Genomic DNA, 26,141 nt, shown 5'->3' with positions numbered 1-26,141 from the left:
TCAAGGTCATCCTGGTCTACAGGGTTAGTTCCAGGACAGCTATGGCTGTAAAACCCTGTCTCAAAAAAAAAAAAAAATCAACCAGTCGATGAATAAATATATAAATACCAGCTTCCTCTTCCTCTGAGAGGTGTGAAGTGATCTGTGTAAATGGTTCTCTACTCTATGATCCAGAAAATCATGAACAAAGTTAGGAGGTTCAGACCTTCATGGGTTTCACTTTAAGAACATTATGAAGCTGCCTGCCATCAAAGCCGTGTCCATCTGAAAAGTCACATGTATCGGAAAGATGCCACTGTAAAGAAGCAATGTCTGTCATTCTGGTTGTGCAACGGTGGAGCTGGGAGGGAAGTGTGTCGTTCTGGTTGTGCAACAGTGGAGCTGGGAGGGAAGTGTCCAGGCCCAAGAGTGGAGCTGGACACATACATGTTGGCATTAGCAATACAGAGAGTAATTTAAGGATCTGAATATAGAATCCTCTGGTTACTGAACATAGCCAGGTGAACAAAGCACCCCAGATATGCAACCAAACCTTCAGCGCCCCTTCCACTATACATGAGCTCCCCTGCCATGCTGTTGCTCCTCAATGAAAAGGAACAAGAAGACAAAAACATACCCCAGAGGAAAATGAGGAAACAAAAGTCTATGGTATAGAAATAAATGCAGCATAAAAGAAATGCAAAGAAAGAAAAGCAAAATACTTCAGTTCAGTCAGAATTTCATTAATCATTCCCTTACAAATTAAAGCTACCATGGAAAAGTTCTGTAAGCTGAGTCTCTGTTGTCCAAGTGTGGTGGCACTTCATTCCACAGGCCCAGGCCACTGAGTTTATACAATCTCAAAACACCAAAGTCTGAAAGTAAGGACTTATGCCAGGGTGGTGTACACACCTTTAATCTCAGCACTCGGGAGTGTTATGGTAAAAAAAAAAATGCTGCAGGTCCCTGAGTGGCCACAGCAGACAGCAGGTCCCAGGCAGGAAGCCATGTGGTGGGTGAGAGACAGAGACATTGATAGGCACGCCATGCAGAGAAAGTGGGTATTTATTTAGTGGGTTATGGAGAGGAAAGTGAAAGGGGGAAAGGGGTAAAGGGAGAAGGGGGAAGGAGAAGTGGGGAGATGGGAGAAAGCCCTCTTGGGAAGAGAGACTAAAGGAAGCCAAAGAAAAATCTGCTAATGGGAGGGAGTGGGCGGGCTTGTCTCTTAAAGGGACAGGACAAACCAGACCATTACAGGGAGGCTGGCTGGCTGGTCAATCAGAGCAACTATCAGACCCTGTCTCAGAAACCAAAAATACAGAAAAATAAAGAAAAAAAGGGGGGGGGGGGGGGGGGGGAGATGAAGGAATTTGAACAGGCATTTATACACCCATGTTTACAGCAGCATCATTCACACAGCAAATATGGGAAGCATCCCAAATGTCCAACAAGAGCTGAACACACACAATGGGTTATTTACACACAACAGATTATCATTCTGCCTTAAAATGGAAGAAAAGGGCTGGAGAGGCAGCTCAGCATTTAAGAATGCTTGTTGCTCTTGAAGAAGATAAAGTTCAGTTCCAAGTATCCATCTCAAGCATATCATAACTGTCTATACTCCAGTTCCAGAGACCCAACACCCTTTTCAGGTCTCTAATGGCATCTGAACACACACACACACACACACACAGTAATCTTATTTGTTTGTTTGCTTGCTTGTTGTGAGGCAGGGTTTCTCTGTGTAGCCCTGGCTGTCCTGGAACTAGCTCTTGTAAGACCAGACTGGCCTCAAACTCAGAGATCTGCCTGAATCTGCTTCCCAAGTGCTTGGATGAAAGGGGTGCACCACCATGCAGCTAAAAACAAAGTCATTTTTAAAGAAAGGAAATGATGTTAGTGAAATAAGCTAGTCATAAAAGGTCAAAAGGACAGGCTCACCAGGTTAGGTCATAAGGACTACTTGAGTAGTCAGATTCATAGAGACAAAGTAGGCAGTAGCAGTTCATTCCCAGTGGTGGTGTGGGCCTGTATCCCAGCACTCAGGAGGTGGAGGCAAAAGGATCAACAGCTCAAGGATGTCTCAGCTACACAGTAAATTCAAAGCCAGCCTGGGCCACATGAAACCCATTTTAAAAAGAAAGGAAAAACAACCTCCAAGGTCAGAATCAAAGCTAACCATGCTCTCTAAACACCAACAATCCCCTGTGTGATCTTGAGGGACCCCGAGTTGAATTTCTAGTTTAGCATTTATTAAGCAAGGCTCTAGAGACTAGCTCCAAACACTGTAACCCTAACTGAATGAAAAAGTGTTTGCAATCAAATACTTGTACCCACTAAGTATATTTATACTGGGCTGGGAAGAAGGCTCCAATGCTAAAGTGCTTGCTGTCCTAGCATGAGGATCTGAGCTCAGATCCCAGCATCACATAAATAAAGAGCCAGGTGCAGCAGCATGTGCCCAGAGCAGAGGAGGCAGAGACCAGCCGGTCCCTAGGGCTTGCTGGCTAGAAACTCTTAGCTAAATTGATGAGCTGCATGTTCATTGAGAAGCCCTGTCCCTAAAAAATAAAGTGAACGTCGACCTCCAGCCTCCATACACACTTGCACACTGACAATAAGCACACACATGAGTGTGTTTAAACTTAAGGGATGTAATACATTCATTGGTTCATCAAAAAGTTGTTTTCTACAAGAGCCCTTGAAATTTTGGGTTTTGGGCTTTTGTCCAGAAACTGGAACCAACTGCTGCCTGTTCGACACTGCTGGAGGCAGCTAGCTGTCTCATCCATTGCTTCAGCCTATGTTTCCTTCTGGTGAGTTGTGTGAATCGTGTTTAGCAAACAGTGCAATAGCACTGTGCAGAACATACAGTGTGTCCAGGCTCTAGAACACTGAGCCAAGACTTAGTACTGCGGCAAGTCCTTAAACCCCTAGTCAATCCTGGAGGCAGCAGCAGTAACTCTAGTTTCCAAGGAGAAGGTTCAGTATCGCCCACGGGGAAGTCTTAGCACCTTCCACAGGCTCCCATCACAGAACAGAAACTAAGGCTCTCGATTTGCTGAGCTGTTCTTGGCATTCGTGTGTCCTACACAAGGAGGACTTCCCCAGATTTGTTTCTATCTGCTTTGGATTCGGGGGAGGAACAGAAGATAGCAGCAAATTGTGCTGCCATGAGGAGCAGAAGGAATATTGGATATAGGAACTTGTTCAGGACTAAAACCTGTCCCCACCTGGAGGGTAAACCAGCAGCAAGGAAAACAAGCCAGCCACAGAAGACACAACGGAATGGTAGCTCAGTCACCTGCCTTAGAGAAGCAGAGGAGAGGCTTAAGTGTAAAAGCCAAATGAATTAAATAAAAAAAAATTAAAAACAGGAAGGAGAGAGATTCATTCCTAGCACAAGTAAGTGTCTCTAAAGAAACTGGCCAGATAGCTGGGCGGTGGTGACACATGCCTTTAATCCCATCATTTGGGAGGAAGAGGCAGGCAGATCTCCAAGTTTAAGGCCAGCTTGGTCTACAGAGTGAGTTCCAGGACAGCTAGGGCTACACGGAGAAATAAAATGTCTCAAAAATAAAAAAAAGTAAAATAAAAAAGAAACTGGTCAAAGAGAACTTGTCTGTCTGAGCAGCTTTTGTACACAATGAAGAGGAAAGAAAAATTGTAAGACAAGACTTAGACCCTATTTTGGAACACTGTATGGAACTAGAATTAGGTGCTACTGAACCCAAATCACAGCCTGTTCATAAGGGAGATGCATAATTTCACAGTGTCCAGTAGACAGGAAATATTGGCATTTCACTTGCTTAAGACAGAAGTCAAGGAAAAGCTAGAAATAGCACTAGCTAAACAAGCTAAAGCCACCAAAACCTTGGAGGCCCCATAAACTCCAACCAATTCCCTCATCCCCAGGGAAAATCTTTGGTGATAATTTGTTTGGAAAGGATATGGTTAGGCAGAGAAAGGAATATAAGGTGGGAGGAAACGAGCTCAGCCATTCGGTCTGAGGATTCGTGGAGACAGGATCTAGCCCACTTCGCTCTGAGGATTTGGTAGAGGTAAAAAGCCTCTCTAGTGGCTGGCTTCTTTACTTCTCTGATCTTTCAGAATTTACCCTGATACCTGACTCCAGGTTTTTACTATTAAGACCAATTAGAATTCACGCTAGAAAAATCACCCATGAGTCCCCAGCAACACTGGCAGTGATGGGCGGGCTCACTGTCAGTTAACAGAGTGGTTCAGAAAGGAGTAGAAAGGCAATACCTAACAACAGAACTGTTTTTAATACACTAGATGCCTGTAGTGGTATATTATTTGTATTTTTTTAATGTATTTATTTATTATTTATACAGTGTTCTGTCTGCATGTCAGAAGAGAGAACCAGATCAAATTACAGATGGTTGTGAGCCACCATATGGTTGCTGGGAATTGAACTCAGGACCTCTGGAAGAGCAGCCAGTGCTCTTAACCTCTGAGCCATCTCTCCAGCCCTATTATTTGTATTTTGATAAATAAATCATGCCTGAAGACAGGAAGCAAACCTAGAGCCACTAGAGGTCAGGCAGTGGTGGGGTCCCAGCACTAGAGGGAAATAAAACGGGAGGAGAGAGAGGCTTAGTCTGCTTAGCCTGTGGTCACCCAGCCTTGGTAGAGATGAGACTTCTCTAGCGACGTGCTGCTTTGCTTTTCTGGTTTTCAGGTTGAACCCCAATATCTTACTCAGGGTTTTTATTATTCATGCTACAGATGTCCTCTCAAAACAGAGGTTTCTAATCTTATGTTAGGACGCAACAGAATAGAATCCTAGCTCTTGGGAGTGAAGGAAGGGCAGTAACAGTTCAAGGTCATTTTCAGCTAAACAGTGTGTTCAAGTCTGTGGTAAATGAGACCCTGTCTCAAAACAGAAAAAAAGGATAACCTTTTAATTAAAACAACAACAACAAAAAAATGAACTCAACCATTTGTCTGTAAAGCTAAGCACCGCACCAACAGGGCAGCAAGAGGATCGAGAATGAGGCAGCTCTGGGCTTTGGCTGTGCTCTGGATGCCCTGGGAGAAGAAAACACAGTCAGTCGCCTGTGCTGCCTAAAGGTTCCACAACCCTCTAGCTGAGCCAAAGAGCAGAGCAATCTTCCTTTAAATGGAAGTCACATTTCTCCTTTTCCCTAGCTATGAATGTGTATCTTCTGAAAGGGAAGATAATGTTCTCAATCATTCCCCATCCCCCATTTACTTGGGAAAGAATACTACCCATCCCCTCTTCATCCTAATGAACCTTTTAAATTAAAGTTCCCAGACTCGGCCTATCTGTGCATCTATATTCCAGCACTAGAGGAGCTGAGACAAGAACGTTGCTAACCACGGGGCATAGCATGGGCTATATATTGATTCCAGGCAGCCCTGGGCTACCTAGCAAAATCCTGTCTCGAAAATAACTAAAGTGAGGCTGGAGAGACAGCACGGGCCGTTACAAGCACAGGCTGCTCTTCCAGGAGTAGGGTTTCATTCTCAACACACACACACACACACACACACACACACACGGCAGTTCACAACCTCCAGGAACTCCTGTCCCAGAGGATCTGATGCCCTCTTCTGACTCCACCAGCACTGTGCACACATAATGGACAGACTTACATGCAGGCAAAACTCTCATACACATAAAAAAAATTAAACCCTTTAAAAAAAGAAAAACAACTGAGTGGTGGTGGCACACGCCTTTAATCCCAGCACTCGGGAGGCAGAGGCAGGTGGATCCCTGTGAGTTGGAGGCCATCCTGGTCTACAAGAGCTAGTTCCAGGACAGGTTCCAAAGCCACAGAGAAACCCTGTCTCAAAAAAAAGGAAGGAAGGAAGGAAGGAAGGAAGGAAGGAAGGAAGGAAGGAAGGAAGGAAGGAAGGAAGGAAAAGGAAAGAAAAGAAAAGACAAGACAAGACAGAGAGGGAGAGAAAGAGGGGAGAACTCAGAGGAAGAGAGAATGTATCCAGAGCCTAGACGCCGGGAATGTAGGATCCCTATGCACCTGCCATAACTAAGCAGGTTCAAGGAACCTTACCACCTTCAGTTCTTGTTTCCTTTCCCAAACACTTGTCTGAGTGGTACCCAAACTCACTCTATGAGATTTAGCAGTCAGTGAAACAGACCACGTTCACATTAACCATCTGCTAAAGGACCCGCTCCCAGACTACAGGAAGGCTAACATCAGATCCGTTTGCCCAGGTGTGGAAAGATAACACCTTACCAAGCTAAGCTCTGTCTCACTTTAGAACTACTGAATGTAGGCATAGCAACAAAAGCAGTCACTCCTTTCCCACCCCATGAACCTGACAAGATGCTGATTGACCAGTGGAAGCTGACTTTTCTCTCAATAGGAAGAGACTTTTCTGCATCAAGAAAAATGGAGAGTGATTTCTGACTCTTTGCAGCTTTTATGTGAGAATCTTTTCTCACTCATTTTTTCTTTTCTTTCTTTTCTCTTTCCTTTTTTCTTTTTTTTAATATTTATTTATTTATTATGTATACAATATTCTGTCTGTGTGTATGTCTACAGGCCAGAAGAGGGCACCAGACCTCATTACAGATGGTTGTGAGCCACCATGTGGTTGCTGGGAATTGAACTCAGGACCTTTGGAAGAGCAGGCAATGCTCTTAACCACTGAGCCATCTTTCCAGCCCTCTTTTTTTTTTTTTTTCTTTTTGAGGCAGGGTTTCTCTACAAAGTCCTGGCCATCCTCGAAGTCACTCTGTAGACCAGGCTGACCTCAAACTCAGGAGATATCTGCCTGCCTCTGCCTCCCAAGTGCTGAGATGTCTGGCTTCTTGATTCCTCTGGACACTGAGCCCCTTGAATTCCATCCTTCCTGGCTCCTCTTCTTGACTGCTGGGATTAGTTTTGACAAGCATGCTCTATTCTTTCCCACCTGCATAACCTCTTTCAAACTAAAAGAGGCAATGGCTATGTAAGATGTTCCCTTTGGAGGAAGCTGAGTGAAAGATGTACTTTTATTACTTTCGCAACTTCCTATAAGTCTATAATTATATCAAATTACAGTTTAAAAAATAAACTAAACTAAAAGAAGAAGACAACTAAGTGTCCAAAGGTAAGCTTCTACACATCAGGAGAGGCTGCCAAACTACCAAAGCTATACCTACATCAGGACTGCCAGACAATGCTATACATCAAATCAGTTTTTCTCTTGAAAAAAATTCAGTCCTGCATAACACCCACAGCATAGTTTCCCACAGGCTCTCAATTTGCACCCTCAAATTGTTCTTAACCATGAAGACACGGGTTCTGCCAGATGAGAAAGCCAGCTGGGTGTGGAAAACTGTGATGCTCTCTGGGGTTCCACGCTTCCCAGGAGGTATCTGGAAGGTCAGGCCATGCACAGTTTCCTTTCACAAAGCTGAAATGCTTGGGCTGCTCTTTAGCGCCCTGAGGCTGAGCAGAGTGTTTGGGGGCTCTGGGACCTTTCTTCCTACAGGGAGGTAAATGTTACCTGGTGACCCACATCTGAACACAGAAGTCGGGAACTCTAAGTTCAGGGTCTGGCTCCAGACTCCTTAGTAAGTTATTTAACCCTCTGCATTTCCACTCCCTTCCCCAATCACTACAGATACAAGTAATGCATGGTTTATCCTGAGATATGGCATAGTGAAAGGGTAAGGACTTTGATCTACACACAAATGCTGAATAAAAAATATGCCAGCACAAATCTGCCTTTAAACCATGTTTTCAGACCATGGAAGCCACATATTTAGATGCAAGCTGCTTTCCCAGTGCCCCTTCTGCCTACAGTGGAAGTAAAATAAGCTGTCTCCAGGAAGCTCTGTGCAAGTCGCTCCCTTTCCAACAGCTCCAAGCCTCTCTCTAACCATCCTGCTTATTCTTTGTGAATAGCTTAGAAGTCACCAGGGTTTCCATTTTCACTTGGTTAAAAGTAATCTGTCCATCTGTGGATGGGAAGAAACTCACAAAGAAAGGGAGTGCTCTGCATGCCCTTTGCACTTCAATGGTTCAAACAAATCTAAGTCAGAGGGTTGATCCTGTCCAAAGATACTGAGAGGCATTGCATCAGAAACATTACAGCAATCATGCTACAGGGTTCTCCCATTACTATTGTTGCTTTAAGGGGAGAAACACAACATTGTCATTGTGTTATTCATTCAAATGTTTTCTACGTCCCCATTAAAAGCCATGTAGTGCGGGCTGAATAGCTAGCTCAGTGGCTAAGAGTGCTTGCTATTCTTTCAGAGGACCCAGGCTCAGGACCCAGAACACACACAATGGACTCTAAATAAATAAAGACATAAATGGCCCAAAGTGCCATAGGGACAAGCAGGAAGTAGACACAATGAAGAATATTATCTGTAGGGCTGGAGAGATGGCTCAGTGGTTAAGAGCACTGACTGCTCTTCCAGAGGACCTGGGTTCCATTCCCAGCACCCATATGGCAGCTCACAACTGTCTGAAGATCAGTTCCAGGGGATCTGACACTTCACACCAATGCACATAAAATAAAGTTAAATAAGCCATAAAAATATTAAAAAAAATATTATCTGTAGCCTCAATAAGTTCAGAGAGAAGCTGAGTGTTGTGGTATATACCTCTAATCCCAGTCAGTACTCAGGAGCCAGAGGCAAACTTATGTGAGGCAAACTACATAGTGAGTTCCAGGCCAGCCAGCTCTACAAAGTGCGGCCCTTTAAAAAAAAAAAATCAGAGAGATGATGCTGCTAAAAGTATGCATCAGGAAAAAAAAAAGAAGAAAAAAAAAAGCTTAACTAGACACTAGAATATTCTGTGACAAAATAACTGGGAGGCTATGGAACATAAAGTAAGGGTAGTGACTTTGTCCATCTGTGAGCAGGAAGAGCCTCGCAGGGCTCAGACACTCCCTAAACTGCATGGAGCATACGTCTACACAAACGGACAGACGCGCTCTGGATATGCAGGGCCCTACTTTCATTCTTCAAAGAGAAAGAACTGTCTCATTAGGATCGGATCTCCAAACCTCACTTTCTGTCCTTAGAGGGGAATTTCAGGTAAGCTTTTGCAGAGACTGGTATCTGAAAGTCAGAAGAGAGTCCCCAAACTGTATCTTGGGGGAAAATGACAGTTCCTAAGAAGAAAGGCAAAGCAAACCCAGGACTTCCTTCTTCCATATTCCAACTGAAATGAGCTCAGAACATCCTCCTACATGCTCAGATGCCATGGCAACAGCCACTGTACAAATAAGTGGCAGCAGGAAGGGGGTCAGGGCTGTGTACGTAGAGCAGGAAAAGGACCAAGTGGGATTCAGCCTCTAGCTAAAACATACAGTTGGCTTTTCCTCTCTAGCATTTTTTAGCTAAATTCATTTCAGGAATTTTTTTTTTTTTTTGATTTTTCGAGACAGGGTTTCTCCGTAGCTTTCTGGTTCCTGTCCTGGAACTAGCTCTTGTAGACCAGGCTGGCCTAGAACTCACAGAGATCCGCCTGCCTCTGCCTCCCGAGTGCTGAGATTAAAGGCGTGCGCCACCACCGCCCGGCTCATTTCAGGAATTTTGAATACTTCTGGCAATTTTTCCCCAGAACAAATACAACCCCAGAAATAAAAATCAGCACTCAAGAAGTACAAGGACGCTGAACACCCACATTCCAAACATGAAGGCGCCTGGACCCTACCTGAGTGTCTTCTATAAGCTCAAGGGTTTCTGGTTGTTCAGTCGAACCTTACGTGCCTTACACTCTTTTCTATAAATAAATTCATTTATAATTCACAACACATATATGGGCAAGCATTTTCTACACTGGTATATTTGCCATGATGAGTTTCTCACTCCTCCCTCAAATCCATAAACCTAGAAGGCAAAAAGAGAATGAAAACATGGGCATTCCAACATATGAGGGGTAGCGCCAGCCAAGGAGTGGGCGACTCCAGCACAGCCACACTTGTATCCACTGAATGCAACATTATACATTATTATGGGCTCCCTCACTGCACTGGATGGAGCGTTGTATTTTGCAGCTTTCCTTAACACCTGCCGCTCTTTCATCTCACTGTATACTCCATGTATGAACACACAGAACCACAGTTAAAGGAGAGCTCACTTGGTCACTAAAAGAAAAGGAGGGCCCAGAGGGTAAAAGCGCTTGACGCCAAGCCTGACAACCTGAGTTCTACGGCTGGGTCCCCCACAGTGGAAGGTGATAACTGATTCTAGTAAGTTGTCCTCTTATCTTCTTATCAAGCGCTGGTGATGTGCAGCAACAGAAAGTAACTAAATGAATGTGACCTTTACAAAAGAAAGGAAGGAAGCTAGCCCTCACTCCGTGAACACAAGCATCCACTCCTTAGGAACAAGCAGGTGTCAAGGCCTCACTAATGAGTCTCCTACAACCTCTGTCTAATACACCAAGGACCGCAGAACACAAACCAAGATAGCAAGTGATCACGGAGCTGAACATGACAGAAGTTCTCAAAGTCATGAAGTCACCAATCAACAGAGGATAAACAATTGTTCTTTTCTTCATAAGTTACTAACTAGAGTGGCAAAATGCCAGGTATAGTTGCATACTCAATCAACGTCAGCACTTGGGAGGCAGAGGTGGCAGTGATGGACCAGCCTGACTCCATTTTAAGATTAGAAGCCATCTTTTTACAAAGTTGAAATAAGTTCATCCCTGTTTTCTGCAAAACTTAAATTTGACCAGGTCTTGACCAATTTTCTGGAAATTGACATGTTCCAAAGCCTATACCCTGATCTCCACCCTTATAAAATAAGATGTTCTGACAAAGAAGCTTGAGATGTTCAACCAAGTTCCTACATAACCAAAAATTCACTGAACCCTTGGAAATCCCCTAGTCTTATAGTTTTGGGGGGCTATAAATCCACCTTCTCCTATGTGTGATACTACTCTTTCAGGGAGACAGCCCTGTCTGACAGAAAATAAAGCTTGCTTAATTTTAGTAAAAGAATTTGGGTAACAGCTTTTGCCCTTGTTCAGTGGAATTAACAACAGAGTTCTGAATTCAAGATCAGCCTGACCTATAGAACGAGTTTTAGGATAGCTAGGACTACATAGAGAAACCCTGTCACGAAAAACCAATAATAAATAAATAAAAGAATGAATAAATAAAAAGGTGACAGGAACTATGAAATGTAAATAGGAAAACAACCGGAAGCCTGAGAAACCTGAGGAAAACAGAAGACAGACAGACACAGGACACTGAGTAGTAAAAAGGGCCCGGAACGAGGAGGATATGGAGGGCAAGGAGAGAATGATCAAGAAAGAGAAGGAAGTAAAAGTAGACGAGAACCAGAAGCAGAGGACAACTGCAGCCAGAGAATTGCTCAACACTGCATGCAACTCCATCTCAGACAGACACTAACCACTGCTGCTTACGTCCTACAACTGAACCAAGTACACAAATTTGCACTGTTTTGCATTTTCTTTAACATGCTAGCTTTCGGAGCTTTATAATTATATTATTATCTACATAAAATAATAAGAGTCTTTTCTGTTATAAAAAATTTAGCTGGGCAGTGGTGGCTCCTTTAACCCCAGCAATTGGGAGGCAGAGGCAGGTGGATCTCTGTGAGTTCGAGGCCAGCCTGGTCTACGACAGCTAGTTCCAGGATAGGATTCAAAGCTACAGAGAAACCTTGCCTCGAAAAAAAAAAAAATTATATTCAGCTTACTCAACAAGTGTGGGTGGTGCATGCCTACAAGTCTAGCCATTTGGGAGGCTGAGGCCAAGGACAGCCTGGGCTACATAGCAAGACCCAGTGTCAAACAAAATACACATGCATGCACACATGCAGAAAACTTAACTCATCAGTTTGATCCCTTCCAATCTCTTCTGACATGCCCTTAATTCCAAACTCTCTCCTAAAGCTCCAACTACAGTGGCCGCTGCTGCCCTGTTAGTGTGACTCTCTTCCCCTCCCTTCCACCACCACACACACAGTAACTGCTGCTAATCCATTAATTAAAGATCTCTACTTCCCATTATGGAGGACTAAATTTAGAAAGGCAATTAGGCTGGGAGGAAACCACATGTCACAACAGGGAGATAAATTCCATAGAAGGGGCTGGGCTCCTGGCCTGTTTCTTACAGAGCCCCTGACACTAACTACTCTCCTCAGTTCAGAATACAGAGGAGCACCCAGCGGGTGGGGCAGCCACTCATCTGTAATCATTGAGAGAAAACTATTATAGCCTCGGGTCACAAAAGCCACAGGACCTATCAGCAAGCAACTGCCTCAGAGAACAATTTTTGCTTTCCCAAAACCTCCAATTTAGTCACACAAAAAAAAGGATGGCAAGCTAACATTAATTGTGCCCTTAGAGAAGAGACACTCCCTGCATGCAGGGCGGCAGTGACTTTACTGGGTTACCAAATAGATATAAAGACAAAAGTAAACATTGTAATTTTCTGTTTTGTCTCTGGCCCAGGGGGAGTGGTGCCATCTACACAGTCTGTAAACAGTAATAATGCCAGATGTAACAAAAGAGCAGAGCTTCCCCCATCTCCCCGCCCCATCCCCACCACCTCCTAATGCCATTCCTCCTGAGATTACTCATCTTGAGGAAACACACAGTTGTTCCCTATAGTCCATATGCTGCTACCAAATGGAAGTGGATGCGAATCCAAGTTTGCACTGACTCCTCGCTGCTACACAAAGCCAGAATCTTTGAGATTCAAGACATTTTTGTTTGTTTGGTTTTGTTTTTTAAGGGTCTCACTACACAGCACTGAATGACCTGGAATTCACTATGTATCCCAGGCTGGCCTTGATCTCAGAGACATCTATTTGCTTTTCCTCCACTGCTGATTACAGGTTTGTGCCATTATGCCTGGCTAACAAATTATATCCTCTCCTTAGAGTTTTTTTCCTTTTTTTCTCAGTGCTAGGGATCAAATCCAGACTCTTATGCTTGTACTCTACCAGGTACATCTTTAGCCCTAAAACTCAAGAAACCATCAAAGGCTGACAAAAAAAAAGTACAGAGAATGAGAAGGAACAGGAAAGAAAGTGTGGACCACATAGCATTTGAAGTCTAGATTCAAGCAAGGCAAAATGTTTTTTTTTTTTATAAAAATTTTTTTAATATTTATTTATTATGTATACAATAGTCTATCTGTGTGTATGCCTGCAGGCCAGAAGAGGGCACCAGACCTTATTACAGATGGTTGTAAGCCACCATGTGGTTGCTGGGAATTGAACTCAGGACCTTTGGAAGAGCAGGCAATGCTCTTAACCACTGAGCCATCTCTCCAGCTCCCACAAGGCAAAATGTTAAAAATAAATAGTGTGAGTGAAAGAGAATCGTCCTAACAGCACCGGAATAAAAGTCTAGTAGTGTGAGCGCAAGCTCATACGAAGCACAGGGAAAGAGAACAAGCTCAAGGAGGAGCGTTACCTGACCAGAGTTCCCGCCAGGTATAGTGCAGGCGAACTCTACACTTCTTCTGGTAACACAGCAGTTTGTGCACGACCTGGACACAGCGCCTGCAGGAAGAAGACAATCGGGTGAGCTCTGAGCCTGCGTAGCCCACCAGTGTTCTTCTTTGGGGAGGCAACCTCTGCTACGGGCACTAAGACTGAAGGCAAATATATACACATACCACAAAAAGGAAATAAGCCGGCCAAATTTTCTGTCTGTCAGTCTGTCACACACACACACACACACACACACACACACACACACAATTGGTGCTACCCACTGGGCTACAACTACTTAAGAGGCCTAGAATGAGGGACCACTGTTAGCATTTCCCTCGAGTATCCTTCCTTTCAGGAAGGAAAGAGACATCACAATTATTCCAATGACAGCAAACATAGCATGCGTCTGGGCATGGTGGTGAATTCCTGTAATCCCAGCATTCAACTGGCTTAGACTACTTGGGCTCCATAGGGACACCCTGACTCAAAACAGGAAAGGGGACCTGGGGGAAGCAGTGCCATGGCACTCTTATCAGTATAGGCCCTTGCTGCCTAGTCTGGCAAACAGGTTTGATCAATGGGTCCCACATGGCAGATCGAGAGAAACAACTTCACAGCAAGTACTCACACACACAGGAAAGGGGTCACACAAAGAAAATAAATAAACGTTTTAAATATTTTTTTCCGAAGGAGCTAGAGATGGCTCTTCCAGAGGACCTGGGTTCAATTCCTAGCAATGGCAGTTCACTACTGTCTGTAACTCCAGTTCCAGGGGACCCCAGTATCTTCTAACCTTTCTGGATACCAGGCATGCACGTGGTACAAGTGTACATGCAGACAAAACACCCATACTGATGGAGGAAGGTCATTGGTTAATTAATAAAGAAACTGCTTGGCCTGATAGGTTAGAACATAGGTGGGTGGAGTAAACAGAAGTTGGGAGGAAGAGGAAGTGAGCTCAGACGCCATGCCGCTGCTCTCCAGGGCAGACGCAATGAAGTCCCGACCCAGGATGGACGTAGGCTAGAATCTTCCTGGTAAGCGCACCTCGTGGTGCTACACACATTAGTAGAAATGGGCCAAGCAGTGTTTATATGAATACAGTTTGTGTGTCATTATTTTGGGGGCATAAGCTAGCCAGGCGGCCAGGAGCTGGGTGGCAGGAATGCAGCCCCGCAGCTCTTACTACAAAACCATACACATAAAAATAATTTTTAGCCGGGCGGTGGTGGCGCATGCCTTTAATCCCAGCACTCGGGAGGCAGAGGCAGGTGGATCTCTGTGAGTTCGAGGCCAGCCTGGTCTACAAGAGCTAGTTCCAGGACAGGCACCAAAAACTACAGAGAAACCCTGTCTCAAAAAATAAAAAAAAATAATTTTTAATCAAAAAAATTAAGAAAGGAATGCACAGATGTAAAAAATGAAAGATATTAAGCCTCAAGTTCAAATTCAGTTTTAAAGAAATTTAACTTGTAACTAACCTAGTTTGTATTTACATTTAAAATCAGGACTAAAGAGATGGCTCAGCAGGTAACTGTTATTCCTTGGAAACTACAGCTCCCAGACTTCCCTTCACCTGGGCGCGCTGGCGCGCCCAGGTGAAGACCATCACTCCCAGATAACCTTGCGCCCCCCGTTAAAAGCGAAGGTCCACGAGGTTTCCCTCTTTTTGTCCCTTTTTTTTTTCCTTTTCCCCCTTGTGTGTCTTGCACGCCCCGCCCTTATCGTGTTCCCCTCTCCCCATTAAACGCACCCACGTGGGAGCTGCGTGTCTGTCTCTTCCTTTGCGTGCCGTCTATCCCGTGTTTGTCCACACACCCACACCGCCCCGCCGCCGTTTTTAAGGAATATTAGTAACAAGGCTTGCTGTTCTTCCAAAGGACCTTAATTCAGTCCTTGTACCCACACAGAGTAGCTTACAGCTGCGTGCAACTCCAGTTCCAGGATCTGACACTTTCTGGCATCTAAATGCACTCACACATGAAGATACCCACACCAACACTCGTAAATAGAAGTAAGTATTTAAGTTGAGTTTAAAAAACCAGTTTGGGGAGAGGGGCTTATGGGGAAGCTCTCCTCCCCAGGATGTATCTGAAGCTGACGAGAGACATCTCCTGTGATGGCTGTGTCCGTCCTCCTGCAAACAGTCACCCACACAAACAACCCCAACGGAACTCTGGATGCTTTGGTAGCTAGTACGACTGCCAACAAGATCTGGAGTCAGCTAGGAGGCAAGGTTCCAGGCACTACAAGCCTGTGAGGGATCAGCTAGAGCAGGTGAGCCTGTGAGAGATATCCGGTTAGCGTAATTGGGGGTGGAGTATTTAACGGCGGGCTGCACCAGTCCACAGGCTGCTGCAAGTGGAGAAAGGGAGCTGAGCACTAAAATTCATGTTTTCCTGTCTGTGAGTGTGATGATGAGCGTGGAGCATCAAGCTCCTGCTGCCCTGCCTTCCTCACCATGACAGCCTATGCCTGGAACTGTAAGTCAAATGACCTTCCTCAGGTTACTCTTCAGAGAATTTTGCACAGCAACAAATTATGTAATTTAATCAGATACATAAGACTCAAAATTAGAAGGGGATGGCTGAGAAGATTAGCGGGAGAGAAAGGGCGAGAGGGGAGTGAATATGATTGTTATACATTAAATACACGTATGGAGGCATCATAATGAAACCCATTATTGTATAACATAGATTAAGAGGAACACCAATTCTGAAGGCAGGCCTGGCGACTCATGCCAGGTGCAGGCAGGAGAAGCAGAAGATCAAGGTCATCCTTGGTGACACAGGAAGTTCCAGGTGAGCATGGGCTAGGTGAAACTGTCTCAAAATATGAATAAATAAGATGGGCGGTGGTGGCGCACGCCTTTATTCCAGCACTCAGGGGGCAGAGGCAGGTGGATCTCGGTGAGTTTGAGGCCAGCCTGGTCTACAGAGTGAGTTCCAGGACAACCAGAGCTACACAGAGAAACCCCGTCTCAAAAAAAAAAAAAAAAAAAAAAAAAAACCCAAGAATTAAAGATCATCTTTACTTACAATGGTAAATTTGAGACCAACTTGTGCTACAGAAGATCCTATCTCAAAATAAAGCAACATAAAACATCGTGTTGTTGGGCTGGAGAGATGGCTCAGAGGTTAAGGACACTGACTGCTCTTCCAGAGGTCTTGAGTTCAATTCCCAGCAACCACATGGTGGCTCACAACCATCATATAATGAGATATGGTGCCCTCTTCTGACATGGAGGCAGAATACTGTATTGTATATATAATAAATAAAATCTTTAAAAAAAAAAAAAACATCGTGTTGTTGTGACACACATAACTGAATGGTCCAGGAACGGGACTATCGACCACTTGTAGCTGCTGAAACACAACCAAGTACTTGTTTGGTGGAACTAAGAGTGAATTTGTGTTTGCTCCCTGCACCCCTAGGCTGATTTTGTTTTCATACATATGTATGTATGTATGTATGTATGTATACATACATACACACACATATATATACATATATATATTCAGATACACACATATATATGTTTTTTGTTTCGGGGGAGGGCTGTTGTTATTTTTTGACTTTATGAGACAGGGTTTCTCTGTGCAGTCCTGGCTGTCCTGGACTTACTCTGTTGACCAGGCTGGCCATTAATGGCATGCACCAGCGGATCTACTCCTGATCCTCCTGTCTCCACCTCCCAAGCACTGGTATTACAGTTTTTATGGGGTATTCAAAACAAAACCCAGGGCTTTATGCATGCTAAGCAAGTATTCTATCAAACTATCCTCAGCCTGTTTTATTTTGTTGAAATAGGGTCTCATGTAGACCAGGCTAGCCTTGAACTTGATATGTAGCTAAGGGATGAGGCTGGGAAAAAATACAGGAAAAATTATAGGGACATGGACAGGAAAACCAACTCCTCAAACAGATTCTGGTTAAAACCTCACCCCAGCTGAGAAGCAAGAGGTTACTGGCACAGATAATTCTAAAACAGGATTAAGGCCTGTGTAGAACCTTGGGTAGGGCCACATTCTACCCCAGATGTTTCTGGAAATCTCAAAATTAATTTTGTTTCAGTGTAGAACTCCTAACTTTCTGTACTCCACTCCTCTGCTCTAGAGGTGACCTCATCCATTGCAGGAAGCACCTAGCATCTCCTTTAGATTCCCAGCAACCCTTTGAAGAACACTGTTTCAAAAGCCTCCACATGGCACAGCTGGCTACTGGGTCACAATGGCTGTCTCTTAGGGAAGCTCACACTCATGCTCCAGGTCACAATGACTGTCTCTTAGGGGAGTTCACACTCGTGCTCCAGGTCACAATGACTGTCTCTTAGGGAAGCTCACACTCGTGCTCCAGGTCACAATGACTGTCTCTTAGGGGAGTTCACACTCGTGCTCCAGGTCACAATGACTGTCTCTTAGGGAAGCTCACACTCGTGCTCCAGGTCACAATGACTGTCTCTTAGGGGAGTTCACACTCGTGCTCCAGGTCACAATGACTGTCTCTTAGGGAAGCTCACACTCGTGCTCCAGGTCACAATGACTGTCTCTTAGGGGAGTTCACACTCGTGCTCCAGGTCACAATGACTGTCTCTTAGGGAAGCTCACACTCGTGCTCCAGGTCACAATGACTGTCTCTTAGGGGAGTTCACACTCGTGCTCCAGGTCACAATGACTGTCTCTTAGGGAAGCTCACACTCGTGCTCCAGGTCACAATGACTGTCTCTTAGGGGAGTTCACACTCGTGCTCCAGGTCACAATGACTGTCTCTTAGGGAAGCTCACACTTGTGCTCCAGGTCACAATGACTGTCTCTTAGGGGAGTTCACACTCATGCTCCAGGTCACAATGACTGTCTCTTAGGGAAGCTCACACTCGTGCTCCAGGTCACAATGACTGTCTCTTAGGGAAGCTCACACTCGTGCTCCAGGTCACAATGGCTGTGTCTTAGGGGAGTTGCGGTGCTGAAAGGACAGTCATGGATTAAAAGGCAGCAAGGGCTTAAAGAGGACAACACTGAATAAACTGAACTAAGGGTCTCTATTCTCTGGAAAGAAACAGAACACTACCAAACTCCTTCTGAGAGGTAAGAGCCAAAGAGACCCAGCGAGAGGAATTGAAGTGCCTAACAGCACATCAAAGGCAAACACTAAAGTATGTTTACTTAATATGTAAACTGAATTTAAAGCAGGTGTGGTGGCATATGCTGGTAATCCGAGCCCGGAGGAGGATTGACAAGAGAACACGGCCAACAAGGACTACATAGAAAATACGAGGCGTGGGACGGGAGAGATGTTTCAGCAGTTAAGCGCACTGGCTGCTCTTCCAGAGGATTCAGGTTCAATTCCCAGCAACCATGTCAATAACTCTAGTTCCAAGGGGTCCAATGCCCCCTTCTGGCCTTCTTGGGCAGTATATGCACATACCTGCAGGTGAAACATGCACACACACACAGACACATAAAATAAATATTTTAAAAAGAAAGTATTAGGCCATCCAAAGCTACATTGCAAGACTTCAGTCTCAAAACAACAAAATTTCAGGGCAGTAAGACAGCTCAGCAGCAAGAGCACTTTCCAAGCAGCCTGGTAAGCTGAGGTCTAGCCCTGAACCATGAAGAGAAAGCAGGAAAGCAATGCTGCACATCTGTAATCCCAACACTCCTACAGCTAGCAATGCCGCACATCTGTAATCCCAAATACTCCTACAGCCAGCTGCTATGGGGTAAAGACAGAATTATCCAGATCCTTGTGAGCCAGTAGGCCTGAAGTACACAGTACAATGGAAATGAGAGATTCTGCCTCAACAAGGTAGAAGCAACTCCCTAAAACTGTCTGCTGATTTTCATTTCACCACAATGCATACATACCCACATATATTTAGCAGAGAAATATAAAATAACACATCAGCATACACATCAACAAATTTAAAAAACTTGTTATCATAAAAGAAAAAAATCTAACCAGTACTGAGACTAACTACCAAGTGATACAAATTCCAAATAAACCATTCTTCCAGTTTCCAACCATTTTCTTCATTGGTTTTTACTTTTTGTTGTTGTTTAGTTTGATTTGGTTGGGGGCTTGTGAGACCAGGCTGGCCTTGAACTCACAAAGATCCTCCTGCCTCTGCCTCCCAAGTGCTGGCATTAAAGGCATGGGCCACCACTGCCCGGATTCATTTCCTCATTTTTTGGAAATGGTAACACGGTCTCCTTTATGAGGGTGCCATCCACTGCTGTTTCCCCTTCAGAGACCATGCTTTAAACGGCTAGCAGCCCAACCTGGGGGGTTCTGCTCCCCCAATAAGTCTGTTGCTGCCACTTTAGCTAGCCCTTTAGGTAGCTTTAACCAAATCTCTATTCTAATAAAACCTAAGAATCAAAGGCTAGGGTGAACACCTGCGAGCTCAGAGTTAGAGAAGCAACTGGCTAACTCTCTCTTTACTCAATCCAGGAAGCCTCTCTCCTTCCATACCGCCCCAACTAAAATTCCCATGCTAAGCTCCTCCCTGCTACTTCCTGCTAACTAGTTGCTAAGCCCACCTCTGTGAGCCCAGGTTAATTTAATTAATGCAAATGTAACATTTGTACATGGTTAAACAAATGCAGTATAAACTAATATAACACATCTTTGCCTAGTTAAACAAATATTCTGCAACAATCTGTTAAATAATAGCTTCATTTGAGCCATGATTTGCCTTGGCCAATCTATAAAACCTATCAATATCTCCATAAAATTGAGTGATTAGTTCACAGCTGTTGATGCTGCTGCAGCCAACAAGGATGGCTGGGTGCTGCCTGTAAGCGACCACTCAGATGCACCATGGTCATGACTATATGCTGGTACCTCTCATGTGGGCTAGCCTGGATAAGCATACACCCTCACTGCTGTGGACACTACAGAGCAGTGCTGAGATACTTCTTACAGCCCGAATGTGTGCCGCTCACTTGAAGACTACATACAGCACTCCTAAAGGCTCTCTTGCTGTCTCACAGGCACCCAACAGGTACACTGTTAGCCTTGCGCTTACAGTGACTCAGTTACCAAGTATTAAGAAAAATTTAACAAGTGCCAAGTGCCAAAGACTCAGGACGCTGAGGTAGGAGGCTGGATGGTTTGAGACCAGCCTAGGTTACGTTGCAAGACTGTCTAAAAAAGAGAAAAAAAAAACAAAAACAAATTTAATAACTGTTACATCCTTAAAAATATATACTGGCAAAAGATTCCAAATTTACTGCTTCTTGGGGTGTTTCTCGCATGCACATAGTGGTTCCTAGTCTAAGAAAAGACAGCCCTGCCTTCTCCTAACTTTCCCTTTCTACTGCATCTTTTGTAGGCCCTGTCTCAAAAAAAGAAACATGGTGGGCTTAAGTTTTCCACATAAGAGTGAGTTAAGAAGGTTTATTTTCCTGAATTCATCTCTCCTCAGTCTCAAACCCCGTGGTAACTACAAGGATGGCAACAAGAATCAAGAAGAACAGAAATGAATGTTAGTTAGGCTTGGGGGTTCCTCTGCTTGTGCCTCCGGCAAGACTCCTTTCCCCTTGAAGACACCTTTCCTGCCACTGCTGTTCCTACAGTGCTCAGACAGAAAAGAAACTTGTCTCACTTCTGACCCAGATTCTGGCTCTGGGTGCTAAGTCTTTCTGTACTCCATGTTTTTTCATATTCACCATGAGGATGATAAACTTAGCTGAAATGGTAGGAATTCATCTGCTTTCAGTCCCTCTCTCTGCTCCATGCTGCTGAGAGGCTGCACATAATGAGAAGGGAGCAGCAGCCTGGCCTGCTGCCCAGCTGGGAGCAGAGAGGTTCACCTAAAAAGGACTTGATGCTCCAGATACCAAAACTGGAAAAGGAAATGGAAGTAGAGAGAAGGAAAATCTGGAACATATCCATGGGCACCGGCTTGGAGAAAGTGAATTCAGCCTGAGGCTGGGACCTTCTCTTCATCTGCACCATCTTCGCACCCTCAGAACAGTCAGCCTCAGAGCAAGCGGAGAAGAAAACAATACAGAAACGTTCTGGACAAAGTTAGTGGTGGGTACAGAACGTCCACGGTAAGTTAGGGACTACAGGTTAGGGTGGATAGAGAACATCCACGGTAAGTTAGGGACTACAGGTTAGGGTGGGTAGAGAACATCCACGGTAAGTTAGGACTACAGGTTAGGGTGGGTAGAGAACATCCACGGTAAGTTAGGACTACAGGTTAGGGTGGGTAGAGAACGTCCACGGTAAGTTAGGACTACAGGTTAGGGTGGGTAGAGAACGTCCACGGTAAGTTAGGACTACAGGTTAGGGTGGGTAGAGAACATCCACGGTAAGTTAGGACTACAGGTTAGGGTGGGTAGAGAACATCCACGGTAAGTTAGGACTACAGGTTAGGGTGGGTAGAGAACGTCCACGGTAAGTTAGGACTACAGGTTAGGGTGGGTAGAGAACGTCCACGGTAAGTTAGGACTACAGGTTAGGGTGGGTAGAGAACATCCACGGTAAGTTAGGACTACAGGTTAGGGTGGGTAGAGAACATCCACGGTAAGTCAGGTAGAGGATTGGGTGGACAGATGCATACTTTTAACTCTACAGTTGTAAACACACAATCCTAATCAAGCTATTCCCACCTTTAACTCTTCCACCATCTATGTTCTCTCATAAAATCTTTCTATTCTTAACATTTCCTCTATATACTATTCTCAATGTTTCCAGAATTATAGACTATTCTTCAAACACAACGTATTTTGAAACTGCTAAAATCCAGAAGCTGATCTCCTACCTGATCCCCTTTCCTTTCTCATCCACATACAGAAAACTTATAAAGTTTCTTTATGGACTATGTCAGATGGAACTTCCCCTGAGGTCCTGCCAACATGGTCTGTCTGTCTGTCTGTCCTCTCTCTCTCTCTCTCTCTCTTTCTCTCTCTCTCTCTCTCTCTCTCTCTCTCTCTCTCTCCATATATACACATATATATACACATATATATACACATATATTTATTTATATATTTATATATCAAAGAATATATATGTACATGTGTGTATATATACACACACACATATATATACACCCACTATTTATATATCTTTCCTTTGTTCTTTATCACAAAAAAATTGCTGAGAGTATAACTTTGAGATCAGAAGCTCAAGGTCATCCTTAACTCCACAGCAAATGCCAGCCTGGGATATATGAGAATCAGTCAAAAATAAACAAACTGTAGACCCATGAGAGGTCTTATGCTAAAAATATCCAGTTGAACTTTTCATAGACTGCTAAACTACAGAAACTGTGAAATTATTAATATTAATCTTAAACTACTAGGTTCTGGAGTACTTTGGTACACTAATAGATAGTACATATATGAAGGACAATGACAGCCCAAGATTTATGGTAAAAATATTAGAGCCAGGTCCGGTGGCACACACCTTTAGTCTCAGCTTTGTAAAGGCAGAGGCAGGTGGATCTCTCCTTTTGAGGTTAACCTGGTCTACAGAGTGACTTCCTGGGCTACACAAAGAAAAAAAAAAAAGAAAAAGGTTTTGGTCTAGGATGATGGAGCACACTTGCAATCACAGTACTTAGGAAATAGAAGCAGGAGGATAAGAAGTTAAAGTCATTCTTATTGACATGGGGCTCAAGGCCATCCTGGGCTCCATGAGATTCATCTTAAAAACAAACAAAATGGAGAAAATAAAACTGGATCCACAAGTGTAAAGGATGGTCTAAAAATAACCCTGAGAAAAGCACTAAGCCTCAGTTTCCTTAGTTATGAGAAATTCAAACACAAAGTAAATGGTATATTTATCTCTCTCTCTCTCTAACATACACACACACACACACACACACACACACACACACACACGTTTTTTGTTTTTCAAGACATGGTTTCTTTGTATAGCTCTGGCTTGCCCTGGAACTCACTCTGTAGACCAGGCTGGATTCAAACTCACAGAAATCCACCTGCGTCTGCCTCCCGAGTGCTGGGACTTAAAGTGTGCACTACCACAGCCCAGCTAAATAGTATATTTTAATTTAGGACATATCTAGAATTGGTGATACACACCTGTTATCCCAGTACTTAAAGGCTGAAGCAGGAGGATTCTAAGTTCGAGACTAGCCTGGTTTGCATAGCAAGTTCCAGGTTATCTTGAGCTAAGCAACAAGACCCTGTCTCAAAACAACAACCCAAGTTAATAATACGGTAGGGGGCTAGAGAGATGGCTCAGAGGTTAAGGCACTTGCCACCAAGCCGGAAAACCTGGGTTCAATTCCAGGGACCTATATGGTGGAAGGAGCCAACCAACTCTGCCAATTTGTCCTCTACCCTGATGTAGCACATGTACACACAAACACACACAAGTTGATGAGCATAAAGAAAAATAATAAATAGAATTGGGTATTGTGGCCCATGCCTTAAATCCCAGCACTTGGAGGAAGAGGCAGGCAGATCTCTGTGAGTTCAAAGCCAGTCTACATAGTGAGTTTCAGGACAACCGGAGCTATATAGTAAAACTCTATCTCATCAAAACAAAACAATAATTATAATAAATAAAATAAAAACAAATAAAGGAGGAAAGAAAAAAGAGAAGCAAGTCAGAAAGTTTATAGCAAAAACGTATCTAATTCCTAGGGCACTAGCATGCTTTGGGATAATGCTCTTGTACACTGTAAAGATCTGTCACTCATATTGCTTTAATAAAATGCTGATTGGCCAGTAGTATAAGTACTAAGCATAGGCAAAGCACCAGACTAGGAGAATTCTGGAAAGAAGAATGACATGGGAAGGTCATATGTCTATCTGTTGCTTTCATTGGTTAATTAATAAAGAAACTGCTTGGCCGGATAGGTCAGAACATAGGTGGGTGGAGTAGACAGAATAGAATGCTGGGAAGAAGGGACGTGAGGTCAGACGCAATTGAGCCAGCCACCAGGTCAGACATGCTGAATCTTTCCCAGTAAGCCACCAACTCATGGTGCTACACAGATTATTAGAAATGGGTTAATCAAGATGTGAGAATTAGTCGATAAGAAGCTAGAACTAACGGGCCAAGCAGTGTTTAAAAGAATACAATTTGTGTGTTGTTATTTTGGGGCATAAGCTAGCCAGGCGGCCAGGAGCCTGGAGGCAGGAACGCAGCCCGCCGCCTCCTCTAACTACAGAGGAAAGGCAGAGAGTCAGTCACCAGCCATATGCAGAGGAAGCAAGATAAGAATGCCACATGGACAAAAGGTACCAAGCCACATGGCTAAACATAGACAAGAATTATGGGTGAATTTAAGTCATAACAACTATTTAGTAATAAGCCTGAGCAAATGGCCTAACAGTTTATAGTTAATATAAGCCTCTATATGTTTATTTGGGGCTGAATGGCTGCGAGACTGGGCAGGACAGAAACTTCTGTTTACACTAGTGTACACAAACTCTATCTAAAATAAGCAGAAATTCATCTGCTAAGTAGTTTGGAAAGTAGTTTTATTGGTCTTTGAATTAAAGTCAAGCATCAGACTTCTAAACACCCAAAAATATGGCAATCAAAAGATAAAATTTATGTTATTACACTAGACCCAGGAAACCAAGACACACACAGTCTGTAAGCAATCTGAAAAGCTGGTGGTCTGGTCTGTGTAAAGTCCTGTGCTTATCTACATCCCTGACACTGGGATAAAGTTTGCCAAATTAGCATACCAACAGCACTGTCAGAAGGAAAAAGAAAGGTATTAATTCTGTTGTCAGACTTGAGTGAGGAGTGTGTGTGTGTGTGTGGTGCGGGTGTGCAAGAGCTTAAATACCTCAGCTTTGCCTCAAAAAGCTATGTAGCTAAGAATGACCTTGAACTTGTTATCCTTCCGCCTCCACCCCCCAAGTGCAAGGATTATAGGCCTGCACCAATATGCTGTCCTGAGCTGCTTCTAAAGAATTGGTGGCACACGCCTTTAATCCCAGCATACAGAGGTAGAGACAGGCAGATTTCTGAGTTTGAGACCAGCCTGGTCTATAGAGCGAGTTCTAGGACAGGCTCCAAAGCTACACAGAGAAACCCTGTCTTAAAAAAAGGGGGAGGGGGGAATAAAAGGCACATCTGGAATGATATTAATGTGGCATAGTTGTTCAGAAGTGTTGAAAAGAACTGAAAAGATAAAACAGCAGGGAAAATAGAAAATTAAATGGCCTACCTAAACATCATGAAAACTGACTTTCAGTAGCCTCTCATGTCCTCAAGTAAACAACAGTCAGATCTCCTTTAAGAGTTCAGCATGGCCCCTGGAGACATAATCTGCTCCCTAGAAGGGGTCTAGATTATCAAGACAATATGTGCTAAGAACGGAGCAAAAAGGTCTCTCTTGACCTCTACCTACCCTCTAAGTATCTATGAGAAAATGACATTGACATGCCAGGTTTACGTATCTTTAGAATGTAACAGAGACTCCTTTGATCAACTTCCAGTCATCTCTTGATGTGGGAGTGTCATATATCAATCTGTTGATTTCATTGGTTAAGCAATAAAGAAACTCCTTGGCCCTGATAGGTTAAAACATAGGTGGGAGGAGTAAACAGAATAAGATGCTGGGAGGAAGAGGAAGTGAGCTCAGACTCAACAGCTCTGCTCTCTGGAGCAGAGACGCCAGGCTCCGCTCTCCCAGGCAGCTCCGACCCAGGATGGACGTAGGCTAGAATCTTCCCGGTAAGTGCACCTTGGGGTGCTTACACACATTATTAGAAATGGGCTA

The 26,141-nt window shown here is 44.0% G+C and overlaps 1 protein-coding gene and 1 long non-coding RNA gene across 3 annotated transcripts in view; one reads left to right on the top strand and one right to left on the bottom strand.

Moving 5' to 3' along the window:
• Window positions 1-26,141, bottom strand: part of Armh3 (armadillo like helical domain containing 3) — a 190,533-nt gene that overhangs the window by 89,545 nt on the left and 74,847 nt on the right. The window contains exon 18 of the mRNA XM_050146060.1: window positions 13,395-13,483. Within this exon, the coding sequence (XP_050002017.1) occupies window positions 13,395-13,483 (89 nt within the window). The remainder of the gene's footprint in view (window positions 1-13,394; window positions 13,484-26,141) is intronic.
• Window positions 17,873-18,847, top strand: LOC126503438 (uncharacterized). 2 transcript variants are annotated; one of them, XR_007592296.1, is made up of 4 exons: window positions 17,873-17,905; window positions 17,950-17,993; window positions 18,038-18,081; window positions 18,346-18,847. It is a non-coding gene; the product is annotated as an uncharacterized lncRNA (long non-coding RNA). The 2 variants fall into 2 exon arrangements; XR_007592295.1 differs by lacking the exon at window positions 17,873-17,905 and adding an exon at window positions 18,126-18,169 and having other exon boundaries at window positions 17,961-17,993.

This window comes from Alexandromys fortis, unplaced genomic scaffold, assembly GCF_014885135.2.
Source record: "Alexandromys fortis isolate MF-2015 unplaced genomic scaffold, M_Fortis_MF-2015_v1.1 scaffold_16, whole genome shotgun sequence".
Classification (NCBI taxonomy): domain Eukaryota; kingdom Metazoa; phylum Chordata; class Mammalia; order Rodentia; family Cricetidae; genus Alexandromys; species Alexandromys fortis.
Note: the sequence above shows the minus strand (reverse complement) of the source record. Positions and strands in the feature narration are given on the sequence as shown.